The 14,533-nt window shown below is 34.3% G+C and overlaps 1 protein-coding gene across 1 annotated transcript; it reads right to left on the reverse strand.

Annotated features, from left to right (window-relative positions):
• Positions 1 to 3,997: 3,997 nt before the first annotated feature.
• dapk3 (death-associated protein kinase 3) lies at positions 3,998 to 11,491 on the reverse strand. Its single transcript, XM_073849888.1, has 9 exons — positions 11,424 to 11,491; positions 10,589 to 10,676; positions 8,587 to 8,947; positions 7,988 to 8,117; positions 7,851 to 7,899; positions 7,698 to 7,724; positions 7,424 to 7,576; positions 6,532 to 6,577; positions 3,998 to 6,443 (listed from the first exon to the last, which is right to left on the reverse strand). Exons 2-9 carry the CDS (start codon positions 10,648 to 10,650, stop codon positions 5,910 to 5,912), a joined length of 1,362 nt encoding a protein of 453 aa, XP_073705989.1. The 5' UTR covers positions 10,651 to 10,676; positions 11,424 to 11,491; the 3' UTR covers positions 3,998 to 5,909.
• Positions 11,492 to 14,533: the final 3,042 nt, after the last annotated feature.

Genomic DNA, 14,533 nt, shown 5'->3' on the forward strand with positions numbered 1-14,533 from the left:
ACTATTTAAAATAACTGTTTTTATTTGAATATATTTTAAAATCCAATTTATTCTTGTGATCAAAGCTACATTTTTAGCATAATTACTCCAGTCTTCAGTGTCATCCTTCAGAAATCATTGTAATATACCGATTTGCTGTCCATAAAACTTTTTATTTTTATTAGCAATATTTAAAACAGTTCTTTGATGAATAGAAAGATCCAAAGAACAGCATTTATCTTTGTAACATTATACGCTATACCATTCAAAAGCTTGGAGTCAGTATAATTAATTAATGATAATAATTTATTAAAATTAATCATTTATTTATTTAATTGGAAAATAAATGATAGAAATGAATACTTTTATTTAGCAAGGATGCTTTAAATTGACCAAAAGTGATGTGAGTGAAAAAAGACATTTAGAATGTTACAAAAGATTTCTATTTCAATTAAATGCTGTTCTTCTGAACTTTCTATTCATCAAATAAACCTGAAAAAAAAAATCTACTCAGCTGTTTTCAACATAATAATAATAATAGTTTTTTTTTTTTAGCAGCAGCAAATCAGAATATTACAATGACTTCTGAAGGATAATGTGACTGGAGTAATGAAATCTTTGAAATCACAGGAATAAATTACATTTTAAAATAAATTAAAAACAGTTATTTTAAATAGTACAAATATTTCATAATGTTACTGGTTTTGCTGTAGGCCCTACTTTGAATCAAATAAATGCAGGCTTGGTAAGCAGAAGAGACTTCTTAAAAAACATTAAAAATCTTTAAAAACTTTTGACTGGTAGTGTACTTAATATCACTTTCCATATGATAACAGAATACATCTAGTGCAAAAAAAGGTTCGTCTTCTTTGCATATTAACTTGGTACAGTATTAAATCTGGGGGACAATTATTTAAGTGAAGTTTACATGATGCCATATTGTGAAGGTGTGATGGAAGTCCTCGGTTCCTCACACATTAACCTTGCAGTTGTCTCTGTAAAATGGATAAAGAAACAAATGAAACAGCGCACTGTAAAATAAATGAACGTCTTGTGTGATATACAGTTGGTATATAATCACTCACATTTGCTTGACAAGGTAAGTTGTTTTGGATTCACAGGCTTTCCTCTGACTCTCTGCTGCCACCTGTTGGCTGCTCGCAGCATCACGTAAAGCTGCACATGAGTCCAAGTGATGCGACACACTGGTCAGATTCACCCACAGAATCTCAAGAAGAGCTGCGCGACAAAAAACAAGAGATTTATTGTGTCTTATTTTGAAGTAAAATGCAATTTAAGCTCATGCAATAATAAAAATGAATAAAATGTGATGATAGATTTGTCAACTTAACTAACGAAAATATACACTACCAGTCAAAAGTTTTTTAAATGTTTTTTAAAGAAGTCTCTTCTGCTCATCAAGCATTTATTTGATCCAAAGTAGAGCAAAAACAGAAATATTCTGAACTGTTTTTGCTATTTAAAATAACTTCTATTTGAAGATATTTTAATGTCGTTTATTCCTGTGATCAAAGCTAAATTTTCAGCATCATTACTCCAGTCTTTAGTGTCACATGATCTTTCAGAAATCATTCTAATATGCTGATTTGCTATTTAATAAACCAATATCAATTTTTAAAACAGTTTTTTTCAGGATTCTTTGATGAATAGAAGGATTCATCAGCATTTATCTGAAATAAAAAGCTTTTGTAACATTATACACCATTCAAAAGCTTGGAGTCAGTATGATTTTTTATTTATTTATTTTGTATTTGATAGAAATTAATACTTTTATTTAGCAAGGATGCTTTAAATTGATCAAAAGTGATAATAAGTATATTTAATGTTTCTAGAATTCATAAAAAAAACTGAATAAAAAATCTACTTAGCAGTTTTTAACATAATAATAATAATAATAATAATAATAATAATAATAATTTTTTTTAGAGCAGAAAACCAGAATATTAGAATGATTTCTTAATAATCATGTGACTGGAGTAATGATGCTAAAAATTCAGCTGAAATCACAGGAATAAATAACATTTTAAAATATTTTCAAATAGAAAGCAGTTACTTCAAACAGTAAAAATGTTTCAATTATTTTGCTGTATTTTGAATCAAATAAATTAAGGCTTGGTGAGCAGACTTCTTAAAAAAACATTAAAATCTTACTGTTCAAAAACTTTTGACTGGTAGTGTAAATTTTTCATCTTTATCACATAATCTAGAGGGAACACTTAAAATAGCCCATTACATTATACTCCTTCTATAAAAACAGATAAGTACGCTCTCATGGAAAAACATGCAGATGACGTCTTTTGGCTGCACCAACTTTATCATTTATGAAAAGTATTTCCATTTTTGGCTCTCTTACCCTCCTGTTGAGCCAGCTCAGAAAAAAGTCTTGCGTGCTCTCTCTGGTGGATCAGTCTTTGATTTTCCAAAGCTGTTACATTTTCCTTTAGGATCATCTGAAATAGCAGAAAAAAATCAAATAAAATCAGTAAAACAAACAGAAAAAGATATCTTTTCACAATAGTACTTGTCGAACAGAGAATAACACAATGGTACTCTAACATATTGCATCCATTCAGTACAAAGATAAATCTACTCACTTGCATTCGCAGACTCTCTGCCAGAGATGCATTTGTTTCCCTCTGGCTCTGTAGAAGATTTCCCAACTCTTCTTCCAGTTTGGTCTGGTTCTCTAAGCTCAGCTTCAATGTTGATTTCAAGACCTCTTGTGCTTTTTCCTTTATCACTTTGGCTCCCTCCATCTTCTCAATCAAGGCCTGTTGTGCCGCTCTGCATTGTGTAACGCCAGCCAAGGGGGGCCAGGTTGCCCAAACCACAATGACGATCAGAGAGACTACGGACCACAGCGCCAGGAAAGCCACAATCCAGTTACAGGTGTTCTGGGCTGAACTGGACCTGGCCATCCTGAGAAAGAAACAAACTAAGCTGATCTTCTGCTGTCTGTCTGACAGGGAACGAAGTTTATGAGAAGCAGGGTTGAGGCTGGCAGGGTTGAGCTCAGTGAGGCTGGGCTGTGTCTCTAGATGCGAGTCGAAGCTACGTCAGCACATCTACAATGTTATTTTAAGGACCTTATCTGTGCTCTGCGAAATAATTACACATTATGGTTTTAGAAAACATCCAGATTTTCCCTGGAGATGTTTCTTTCATGTCCTCGTAGTTCTTAAATTAGTGGAATGATCCATAATGCAATAATGAGATGAGTATGGGATTAAGACTTGGGATAGTTTACAAAAAATAAACATTCTGTCAGCATTTTCTCGCTGTTTTTTCTGTGCACTGAAGTAGGATTTCCTGTAAAATGATTGGTACTCAGAAAACTACTAGTAAATTTGACAAATAATTACAAATAAACATATATATATATAGTTTTTTTTACAGTTCACAAAAGATTACATTTTTTTGTCCATACAATAAAAGTCTGTGGCACCCAATATTTTTGAACCCCTTTGAGTTTCATTGTAGACAAAAACAGTTGAAACATTATTAAAAATATTTAAAAAGCAAGTCAAACATGTTTCAAATATTACAGAATTTGAATGTTTGTTTGAATGATCTCTTTTAAAGGAGCTTGATGGTAAAATAATTTCATTTAAAATTGACCAAAAAACTAAAAACGGGAAGGTTCACGTTGCCAGAGCCAAAAAGAGACATGCACTGTTGATTTGTCAACACATGTCATGGGAAGCTAACAGTTCTCAGAATATTCATCGATGTCCTCTGGTTTGAAATTAAGTAAACAGTTGCATTTACAAGACCCCAAAAATCCAAATGTTTATCTGAGTAGTAAAACACGATTATGTTACAACGGAGATAGAAAAATGTTTTGTTTAATTCAAACTCCGGGACTTTCAACATCTCTAGACATGTTGAAAATTAAGATAAAGAGGTTGACAAATGCTGAGAGTTATAAAACGCTATACTTCACCTCCCAGTGCGTTCCATAACCCACACACACCAAATAAAGACACTGCAACTCTAATCTTCTTCAATTCTTTTATTTGAATGGACTTTTCTGATGTATATAATATAATATAAACTTGTCGTAAATAAAACCACATAAGAGGTACAGTACTGTAAGCAAACAGATATGAATATTGCTATGACTTAAGTACAAATGAGCACAACCATTTCTAGATACTGATGCTCACTCACATATGGAATGTCATACAAAAAAATGGAATGTTTAAAGTGTGTGTTTTTGAACAAAAGTAAAGCGTTAAAGCAACAGCTCACCCAAAAAAATGAAAGTTCTATCATCGTTTGCTCACCCTCATTTCATTCCAAATCTGTGGAATACAAATGTTATGAGGGAATGACAAAGTTTTAGGTTTTTAGGTGAACCATCCCTTTAAATCATCATATTCATAGATACAGAAGCAGCTTACTGAGTATTAGATATACAGGTCAAAAGTTCACACACACCTTGCAGAACCTGCAAAATGTTAATTATTTGACCAAAATAAGAAGGATGAAGCAAAATGCATGTTATTTTTTATTTAGTACTGACTTGAATAAGATATTTCACAAAAAATATGTTTACATATAGTTCACAATTGAAAATAGTTGAATTTATAAAAATGACCCCGTTCAAAAGTTTACATACACTTGATTTTTAATACTGTGTTGTCAACTAAATGATCCACAGCTTTTTTTTAGCATTTTTGTTTATTTGAACTCTTTCCAACAATGTCTGTATGATTTTGAGACCCATCTTTTCAAACCGAGGACAACTGGGAGATGCATATGCATCTATTACAGAAGGTTCAAATGCTCACTGATGCTTCAGAAGGAAGAACAATGCATTAAGAGCAGGGGGTGAAAACTTTTGAACATAATGAAGATGTTTTTTTTATTTATTTAGTTCTGCCTTCAAAAGCTACACAAGATGTTCCCCACATGTTCCCCTGAAGACAAAATAAGCCTGATACCCTGATCTTCAAATTCAAAGTTCTCACCCGTTTTCACCAAAAGTTTTCATTGTTGGAAAGGGTTCAAATACACAAAAATGCTGAAAAACAAAATAATTTGTGGGACCTGAAGGTTTTTTTTCTGAAGAACAGTGGGCAGATTAACACTAAAAAACAAACCAACAACAACAACAACAAAAAAAAGAAAAGAAAACAACTGTTGATCATTCAGGTGACAACACAATATTAAGAATCAAGTGGATGTAAACTTTTGAATGGGGCAATTTTTATAAATTCAACTATTATTTTCTCTTGTGGACTATATCTAAACATCTTTTATGTGAAATATCTTATTCAGGTCAGTACTACATTAAAAAGTAACATGCATTTTGTATGATCCCTCTTATTTTGGTCAAATAATTACAAGTTTTCTATGTAAAAGGTGTATGTAAACTTTTGACCTCAACTGTACAGTATCATTCAAGACAGCATTTAGTGTAGAAGTAATTTCCTTTGTCATATATCATAAAATTAGAATTCGATTTGCATAGGAAAAGCATACATGCAGCGCAACAAAAGCAACTGGCATCTAGAGATTCTTCAATTCCTCATGGAGGACTGTGTAGTGCATTACTAACAATGTACATTAATAATATGCTTTGCTCTGAGTGCTGTAATAGAATTGTAAATAAACTCTTACCGATGCAGCATGTATATTTTTAAGGTCACTATTAAAAATACTAAATGCTTGCTTCAGCTGTAACAGACCGGCATCATCACATAAGGAGCAATGCACAGGAGAAACACTAAATTTTCTTACCTAACATTTATATTAAAAATATCATCTTGCATTGCTTTTGTTCTAGAAGCAACATGAACTCTACAGGCTTACATGAAGCTTATTGCAAAGTTTAATACTCTATATCAGCCCTGCACATACCAAGCGAAGATTTTAGATAGCGTTCAGAAAGCAAACAGAGCAGCTTAAGCCATGCTGGTGCTGCGAGCTTCATTTTCAGCTGAAAACGAGCGCACTAGTTCCTCCACCCAGCGCACTTCAGAGACCATTTGCTCTGCAAGCACTTCATAGCGGTTTTCCAACCGGCCAAACTTCCGTTTGAGGGCATTTGCTGACAGCATGGCAGCGCGAGCCTCTTCCTGGCTCTGTCTGCGCAGGGACTGTGCTCTTTGCAGCTCTTGTTTGATTTGACTCAGATCTGAAGCAATGCTTTCATTCTCTTCCTTGTACCAGCCTTCTTTTTCCTCATAGATGGACAGCAGAGCAGCTACGTCCTCAGCGCAGGAGCGCTGGTTCTTCTCCAGCTCTCGCAGGCCATCCTCAGCCACGGCAATCTCCTCCATGACTTGAGAGAAGCGCTCGAAGTTGATGTAGGTGTTGTTGGGAGGCATGCTGGAGTGGGATTTGATAGTGTACTCCTTCAGACGGGTGGTCTTCAGACGCCTGCGCTCTGTCTTGCGCTCGCTCTCTTCAGGTCGAACGTTACGCCTCTTAATCACCTGTTTGGGGGGGATGGGATGAAAGCTAGTCAAGCACTGCACAAATGGTGGGAAAAATCAAAAGGGAGGAAAAGAGAAACATTCGAACCTTGATCCAAGGGTGCTGGAGACTGTCCTCGATTGTCATTCTCTTTCTGAATGTTAAAAGCAAATATTAAATAAAATATTATTAAGCAGGAATTAAATTTGCTTTGTATTAAACAAATGATGCACTGTTATTTGTATACTACTATATTATTAACTAATATTTTTAATTAGTTTTTAGTCAAAAGTTTTTTTTTAAGATTTAAAGAAGTCTCTTCTGCTCACCAAGCCTGCAAAAACAGTAAAATGTTGAAATATTTCTACTATTTAAAATAACCGTTTTCTTTTTGAATATATTTTAAAATGTAATTTATTTCTGTGATCAAAGCTAAATTTTTCGCATCATTACTAAAGTCTTCAGTGTCACCTGATCCTTTAGAAATCATTCTAATATTTTGATTTGCTGTTCAAGAAGCTATTATTATTATCAATATTTAAAACAGTTGAGTAAATTTTTTTCCCGATTCTTTGATGAACAGAAAGATCCAAATATGAGCATTTATCTGAATTAAGAAACGAATGTAATGTAAGCCATGTAATGATGCAAAAAATTCAGTTTTGAAATCACAGGAATAAATTACATATTAACATATATTCAAACATAAAACTGTCATTTTAAATATGTTTACTATTTCAGTACTGTACTGTACTTTGGATTAAATAAATACAGACTTGGTGAGCAGAAGAGACATCTTTAAAAAACATAGTTTAAAAAAAAAAAATAGTACTGTTCAAAAACTTTTGACTGGTAGTGTACATTTTTGTAATTTTTATTATATTTTTTCAGTTTTTAAATAATTCATAACTTTAAATTATTATTTTTTTTTAATTTATGTTTTAATTTATTTATTTCATTTTATTATACAATTTTTAATACAACACTGGATTTTACTAACTTAGGATCCTTGACCAGCAGTCGGCGAATGAAGTCCTTGGCGAGCTCACTTGTGTTGCTGAAGTATTCTTCATCAAAGTCATAGTTGACAGCTGAAATATTGGTAAGTGTTTCTTGTTTGGTCTCGCCAAGAAACGGAGAAGCACCACTCAGACTAAAGACAATTAATAATGCATTAATATTAGTCAAGCAAAGTAAACAGCATTATCTGGGTGTGGAAAAAGCATGCAAACAATGCAGCCAAACAAGTCATTCACATAATAATTACAACTTACAGTATATATGTGATAACTCCAATGCTCCTGCAGAAAAGAAAGAAAATTAATTACAAGAAAATTAATTCTGAGCAAAAATACACTAATAAAGTAAATATAATTTATTACCACCTAACCAATATTAAAAAAAAAATATTGATAGCTATGACTCACCACATATCTGCTTCCAGGCCAAGAGGCTCATAATTCACAATTTCCGGTGCTACAAAGAATAAACATTATGGCAAAGATTAATAAAGTTATCATAAATAAGGATACAGCTTATTGTTATAATAATCTCAAGTTCTCACCAACAAACTCGGGAGTTCCAAAGATGTTCTTAAATTCATTTCCATCCTTAATCTGATGAGCAATTCCAAAATCTATCAGCTTGATTCTGGGATTCGGCACATTTTTATCCAGCAGCATTATGTTCTCAGGCTGAAAACAAAGTGATTCAAGATGTTTGTAGTATGTGTTTCCACGTTCCCCCCCAAAAAAATATTCTGAGAGATGCATGTACAATAATAAATAGCAAACCTAGTTCACCCAAAAATGAAAAATTGCTGAAAATGTACGTGCCGTCAGGCCAAGATGTAGAGGAGTTTGTTTCCTCATCAGAACAAATTTAGCATTACATCACTTGCTCACTAATAGATCCTCTGCAGTGAATAAAGCTTTTTCACTGAAGGAAGCATTATTATGGATAATTGTGATGTTTTTATGAGCTGTTTGTACCTTCATTCTGATGGCACCCATTCACTGCAGATGATCCATTGGTGAGCAAGTGATTTAATTATAAATTTCTCCAAATCTGTTGCGATGAAGTAACACATCTACATGTTGGATGGCCTGAGTATAACTAGATTTTCAGCAAGTTTTCATTTTTGGTTGACCAGTTGGTGCTCACCTTCAAGTCAAAGTGTGCTATGCGTTTAGAGTGGAGGTAGTGAACTCCATCCAGGATCTGCTTGAGGAACTGCGTGGCCTCCTCCTCAGTCAGTGACTCCTTCTCAGCCAGGAAGTCAAACAGCTCCCCTCCAGACACCAGCTCCAGAATCAGGATCACATCGGTTTTGTTCTCAAAGATGTCGTGGAGGGTGATAATGTTGCTGTGTTGGATCTCTCGAAGGATGTTGACCTCTCTCTCGATCTCCTCTCGGCTCACGCCTCGTCGACTGGATGACAGCCGTCTCTTTTTGATAAACTTGGCGGCGTATTCTGTTCCATTGCTCTTTTCTTTACATTTACGCACAATAGCAAACTGCCCACTGAGAAATGTGGTACAATGATACACAGAGAAAACAGAAATGAAAAAATCATGTCATTGCATACAGAAGACAAAGATATGAAATGGACGCAAAAAACACTACATACAGTTGAAGTCAAAAGTTCACATGCACCTTGCAAGATCTCCAAAATGTTAATTGTTTTACCAAAATAAGATGAATTATACAAAATGCATGTTATTTTTTTTATACTGACTTCAATAAAATATTTTACATAAAATACGTTTACATATAGTCCACAAGAGAAAATAATAGTTGAATTAAAAAAAAAAAAGACCCTGTTTAAAAGTTTACATACGCTTGATTCTTGAAACTGTGTTGTTACCTGAATGATCCACAGCTGTGTTTTTTGTTTGTTTGTTTGTTTATTGATAGTTGTTCTTGTGTCCCTTGTTTGTCCTAAACAGTTAAACTCCCTGCTGTTCTTCAGAAAAGTCCTTTAGGTCCCACAGATTCTTTGGTTTTTCAGCATTTTTGTGTATTTGAATCCTTTTTAGCAATGACTGTATGATTCTGAGATCCATCTTTTCACACTGAGGACAACTGAGGGACTCATATGCAACTTTCTGAATTTGAAGATCATGGTAAATGCTATTATTTTGTCTTCTGGGAAACATGTAAGTATCTTTTGAAAGCAGTACTAAATAAAAACAAATATGATATCTGAATAAGAAAAATAAGAAAACAAATATTCTTTATTCTGTTCAAAAGTTTTCACCCCTGGCTCTTAATTATTTGTTTTTCCTTCTGAAGCATCAGTGAGTGTTTGAACCTTCTGTAATAGAGTTAGTTGGGACCACAGAATTTGTGGGACCTAAAGGATTTTTCTGAAGAACAGCTGTGGATCATTCAGGTAACAACACAGTATTAAGAATCAAGTAAACCTTTGAACAGGGTCATTTTTATGAATTCAACTATTATTTTTTCCCTGTGGACTATATGTAAATGTCTTTTCTGTGAAATATCTGCAAGTTGTATGTAAACTTTTGACTTTGTATATGAACAGAAGTACATACATTCCACAAAACCAAACTCTAGTAACTTTCTAAAAGGTTAGAGACTAACTTATTTAGATAAATGGTATAAATACTACATAATGCAACCAAGGAGAACTATAAAAGCCAGCTAAAATGTGCGGTAGAAGTATTCCCCTGATGGCTCCTCTCTGGCCCATCTGCAGTCTCATTTGCTCTACAGCTGTTCTCAGGCTCAGAGAGCGAGTATATGCATTGTAAAGCAGTGATGTCATGCTGCAGCAGCACAGCACAGAAACCTCCACGTCCATATATAGAAAAAAAAGGCCAGGCTTGATTCAGTGTTTGCAGATGATTAAGTCACTGTGCTGGGGATTTTTAAATTGCAGAACCCTCATAATGTTTGTTGTTACACCGCACTGATAAGCACAAACACTACGTCGCCCAGGCAACTCTAGGCCAAACACTATGATGTATTCTTTTATTAAAGAGCTTTCATAATTACATAATTATAGTGCTTAATCAAACATTAAGATCTTAGGCTGATTCAGATCTTAAATCTCAGATTTATTCACCATGTATGAGATCACTTTAACGCAGGTTAAACTACTTTTTAAAAAGTTTAAAGAAGGGAAACGACATCTCTTACCTTCCTAACTCCTCTCCCATTTCATAGTACAGCTCCACATCTTCCTGTCTGAAGCCAGCCATGATTTGCTGACTTCAAATGAACCACTCTGTTAGAAAATGACCAGAAAGAGTGTCTAGTTTAGTTTCAGTGTTTTGACTTTGTCTTCAGTCCACTATGGATTTTGACACTTTGTTGACAATGACTATAAATGGTATCTAGTTGTTCTTAAAAGTGCACATGTTTTGGTATTTACTCTTGACCTCACAGGAAGTTAGAAAACTGACATGGGAATGAGAATATCCATGTGTAGAATGTGGACATTTTATTCCTACTTACGTCATTACCTACAGTCATAAAATAGGGTTGCCAGATTTTTTGTAACCTTCTTTTCCCTTCTTTATCAAAGACCTTTAACAACACTGCAATGCAGTGCAGTACAAACTGACACTAAAAATGATTACATCTCAAAAGCTATGCTGTAAGTCATGTTTTGAACCTTAATGTGTAAAGACAAAAAGAAGAACAAGCATTTAACGTTATTTTAGCTCAGAGGTACAGTCTCACAGCCAAAAATAAATTGAAATGTGGCCAGTACGTTCGTAAAAGAAATACGACTGCGAAATACGATAATTCACTAAATATCTAACGTTAGCCTACCAAAGCACTGAGTATTCCCAGGTAGCTATCTGGCTAACTTGTAAAAGAAACGACCGACGAACACCGGTAAGCTATGTTAAGTTGACACACAAACACATTACGGAATAAATAGATAAGATTCTCTTATATGTTATTATTGATGTTATCTATAACAATGCTATATAAAGTAAGTAAACGCTGAGAGTTTAGTACATACCTTAACGTCGCCGCATTCCTCAGCCAATGGGTATTTTCCGGTTGCTGCGCTGTGAAGAGGCGTGGCTTTTTGAGTGACATCAGCGAGACTCCACTGCAGGATGATGTCAACTTGCGTGTACCTGTTATTAAGAGTCTGCCAGGTGTTTGCGCACTGATCTAAGTTCAAAACTACTTGTATGGGCTTGTTTTGCACCGTTCCTTTGTCAGTGTTACCACAACAGACCCATAACACGTATAAAAAGGTGTAAATGAATGAAAGAATGAGCCTGGAAAACCTAATAATAAAAGAAAAATTAATAACAAAGTACTTTTTGTTGTGAATCGGTGCTACACAAGAGAGACATCCAAAGCGCACAGTGCTAGGAGATAATCTTGTTGCCAGTGTCAAACAATCCTTGTTATTTATTGTGCACATGTATTGAACTTAAAGGAGTAGTTCACTTTCAGAACAAAATTTACAGATGTCATCCAAGATGTTCATGTCTTTCTTTCTTTCTTCAGTCGTAAAGAAATTATGTTTTTTGAGGAAAACATTTCAGGATTTCTCTCCATATAATGGACTTCTATGGTGCCCCTGAGTTTGAACTTCCAAAATGCAGTTTTAAAGGGCTCTAAACGATCACAGTGGAAGAAAAGAAGGGTCTTATCTAGCAAAACGATCGGTTATTTTCTAAAAACAATTACAATTTATATACTTTTTAACCTCAAATGCTCATCTTGTCTAGCTCTGTGTGTACTCTGTGTAGAGATTAAAAAGTATATAAATTGTAAATGTTTTTAGAAAATAACGTTTCGCTAGATAAGACCCTTCTTCCTCAGCTGGGATCATTTAGAGCCCTTTGAAGCTGCATTTAAACTGCATTTTGGAAGTTCAAACTCGGGGGCACCATAGAAGTCCATTATATGGAGAGAAATCCTGAAATGTTTTCTTCAAAAAACATCATTTTCTTACGAGTGAAGAAAGAAAGATATGAACATCTTGGATGACAAGGGGTGAGTACATTATCTGTAAATTTTTATTCTGAAAGTGAACTACTCCTTTAAGATACAGTTGAAGTCAAAAGTTTACATACACCTGGCAGAATAAGATATTTCACATAAAAGACATTTACATATAGTCCAAAAGAGAAAATAATGGTTGAATAATGCATTAAGAGTCAGGGGTGAATTTGTCTTCTGGGAAACAAGTAAGTATCTTTTGTAGCTTTTGTTCAAAAGTTTACACCCCTGGCTCTTAATGCATAGTTTTTCCTTCTGGAAGCTTTGAACCTTCTGTAATAGTTGCACATGAGTCCCTCAGTTGTCCTCAGTGTGAAAAGATAGATTTCAAAATCATACAGTCATTGTTGGGAAGGGTTCAAATACACAAAAATGCTGAAAAACCAAAGAATTTGTGGGACCTGAAGGATTTTTCAGAATAACAGCAGGGAGTTTAACTGTTTAGGACAAACAAGGGACTCATTAACAACTATCACTAAACAAAAAACAAACAAACAATCAAACAAGCAAAAAAAAAAAAAAACAGCTGTGGATCATTAAGGTAACAATACAGTATTAAGAATGAAGGGGATGTAAACTTTTGAACGTTTTTTTTTATAAATTCAGCTATTATTTTCTCTTGTGGACTATATGTAAACGTCTTTTATGTGAAATATCTATTCAGGTCAGTACTAAATAAAAAATAGCACGCATTTTGTATGATCCCTCTTATTTTGGTAAATGAATTAACATTTTGCAGATTCTGCAAGGTGTATGTAAATTTTAACTCATTTGCCTCAGATAATCTGTGTTGCTGCATGTTGATGTCAGGCAAACCCAAGACATTCTGTGCATACATATGTATGTGATATGTGAGTCTGTAATTGTCTGTAATGTCATTTATTCCAGACAAAAATCATATAAAGCATTTTCAGCTCACATTTCAGATGTTTAGGCATACAACATGCAGAAACAATAGCTGCAACATCTCATTAGCTTGTTGTAGTCAGAGTGAGGTATCAATGACACATACAAAGTTTAGTGCAAATATGTCAAAGCTTTGCAGAGATACAGCCTCAGATGCAGTTTGGCATCTTTTCAGCAAATTTGTTGATGCACTAAACGAAAACCGTTTCCTACTGGGATTTTTTTGTCAGCACAGTCTGAAGATGATCCGAGCCAAATTTGGTGAAAATCAAAGTAACGGTCTAGGGCGAGTACGCAAAAGTAGGTTTTCAACATAAGTCAAAATTGCGGACAGGAAGTTATTCCAATTCTGACATAATTGGTATCGATGTTCTCGGCATTATCCAAGGAATATATCAAGACCAGTTTCATTACAATAGGCTAATCTAAACAGAAGTTATTAACATTTTTCTGAATTTCTTTATAACTTTTGACCACAAGGTGGCGCTGCATCCAAACTTTTTAAGCACTGTCAGGGCATGGTGCCAAAGGTACGTACCGAGTTTCGTAATGATATGTCAATTTATTCGTAAAATATAGCATTTTACAACAAAATTCAAAATGGCAGACGCGCAAAATGGACAACATGGGAAAATTGGATATGGTACGACTTGGCATGCTCCTCCAAATCTAATGAGGCCAGTTTAAATATTTTTGGCCAAACCCTTGAGAAGTTATAAGCAAAGATAGCAATTTTTCATGACTCCTGACAACTTGGTGGCACTGTGCCGAAACACTATAGCCTCAGGTCATGCTTGTTATAACACACAGCAAGTTACGGAGATATAGCCTTACATCTATTTTTGCGTCTTTTTCGTAGAATTTGTTTACGCATTATTCGAGAACGGTGTAACTAAAAATCTTGAATTCCACAACTTTTTGCCAATATGGTCTGAAGATGATCTGTGCCAATTTTGGTGAAAATCAGACAAACCGTCTAGGACGAGTTCGAAAAAGTAGGTTTTCAAACAATTAATTATATATATATATATATAAAACTAAACCTTACGATTTTTGAAATTTGGTGTACATTCGACTCGGCATAAGCCAATGATTAAGAGAAAAAAAAGAATTTTGATTCTGTGGCTTACGGTTCAAAAGTTATTAGCAAAAACTAAATAAAATTTTGGACAAGTGGTGGCGCTAGAGTTTGAGTTAGAGACT

The sequence above is a fragment of the Garra rufa genome, chromosome 10 (genome assembly GCF_049309525.1).
Source record: "Garra rufa chromosome 10, GarRuf1.0, whole genome shotgun sequence".
In the NCBI taxonomy this organism is placed as follows: domain Eukaryota; kingdom Metazoa; phylum Chordata; class Actinopteri; order Cypriniformes; family Cyprinidae; genus Garra; species Garra rufa.

Excerpts from the sequence above, each read along its gene's own strand:
- dapk3 (XM_073849888.1), bottom strand. The coding sequence starts at position 10,650 with ATGGCTGGCTTCAGACAGGAAGATGTGGAGCTGTACTATGAAATGGGA. Across the intron at positions 8,118-8,586 it reads TAGCACACTTTGACTTGAAG|CCTGAGAACATAATGCTGCT; the intron begins GTGAGCACCAAC and ends CTTTGTTTTCAG. Across the intron at positions 7,725-7,850 it reads GGCCTGGAAGCAGATATGTG|GAGCATTGGAGTTATCACAT; the intron begins GTGAGTCATAGC and ends TCTTTTCTGCAG.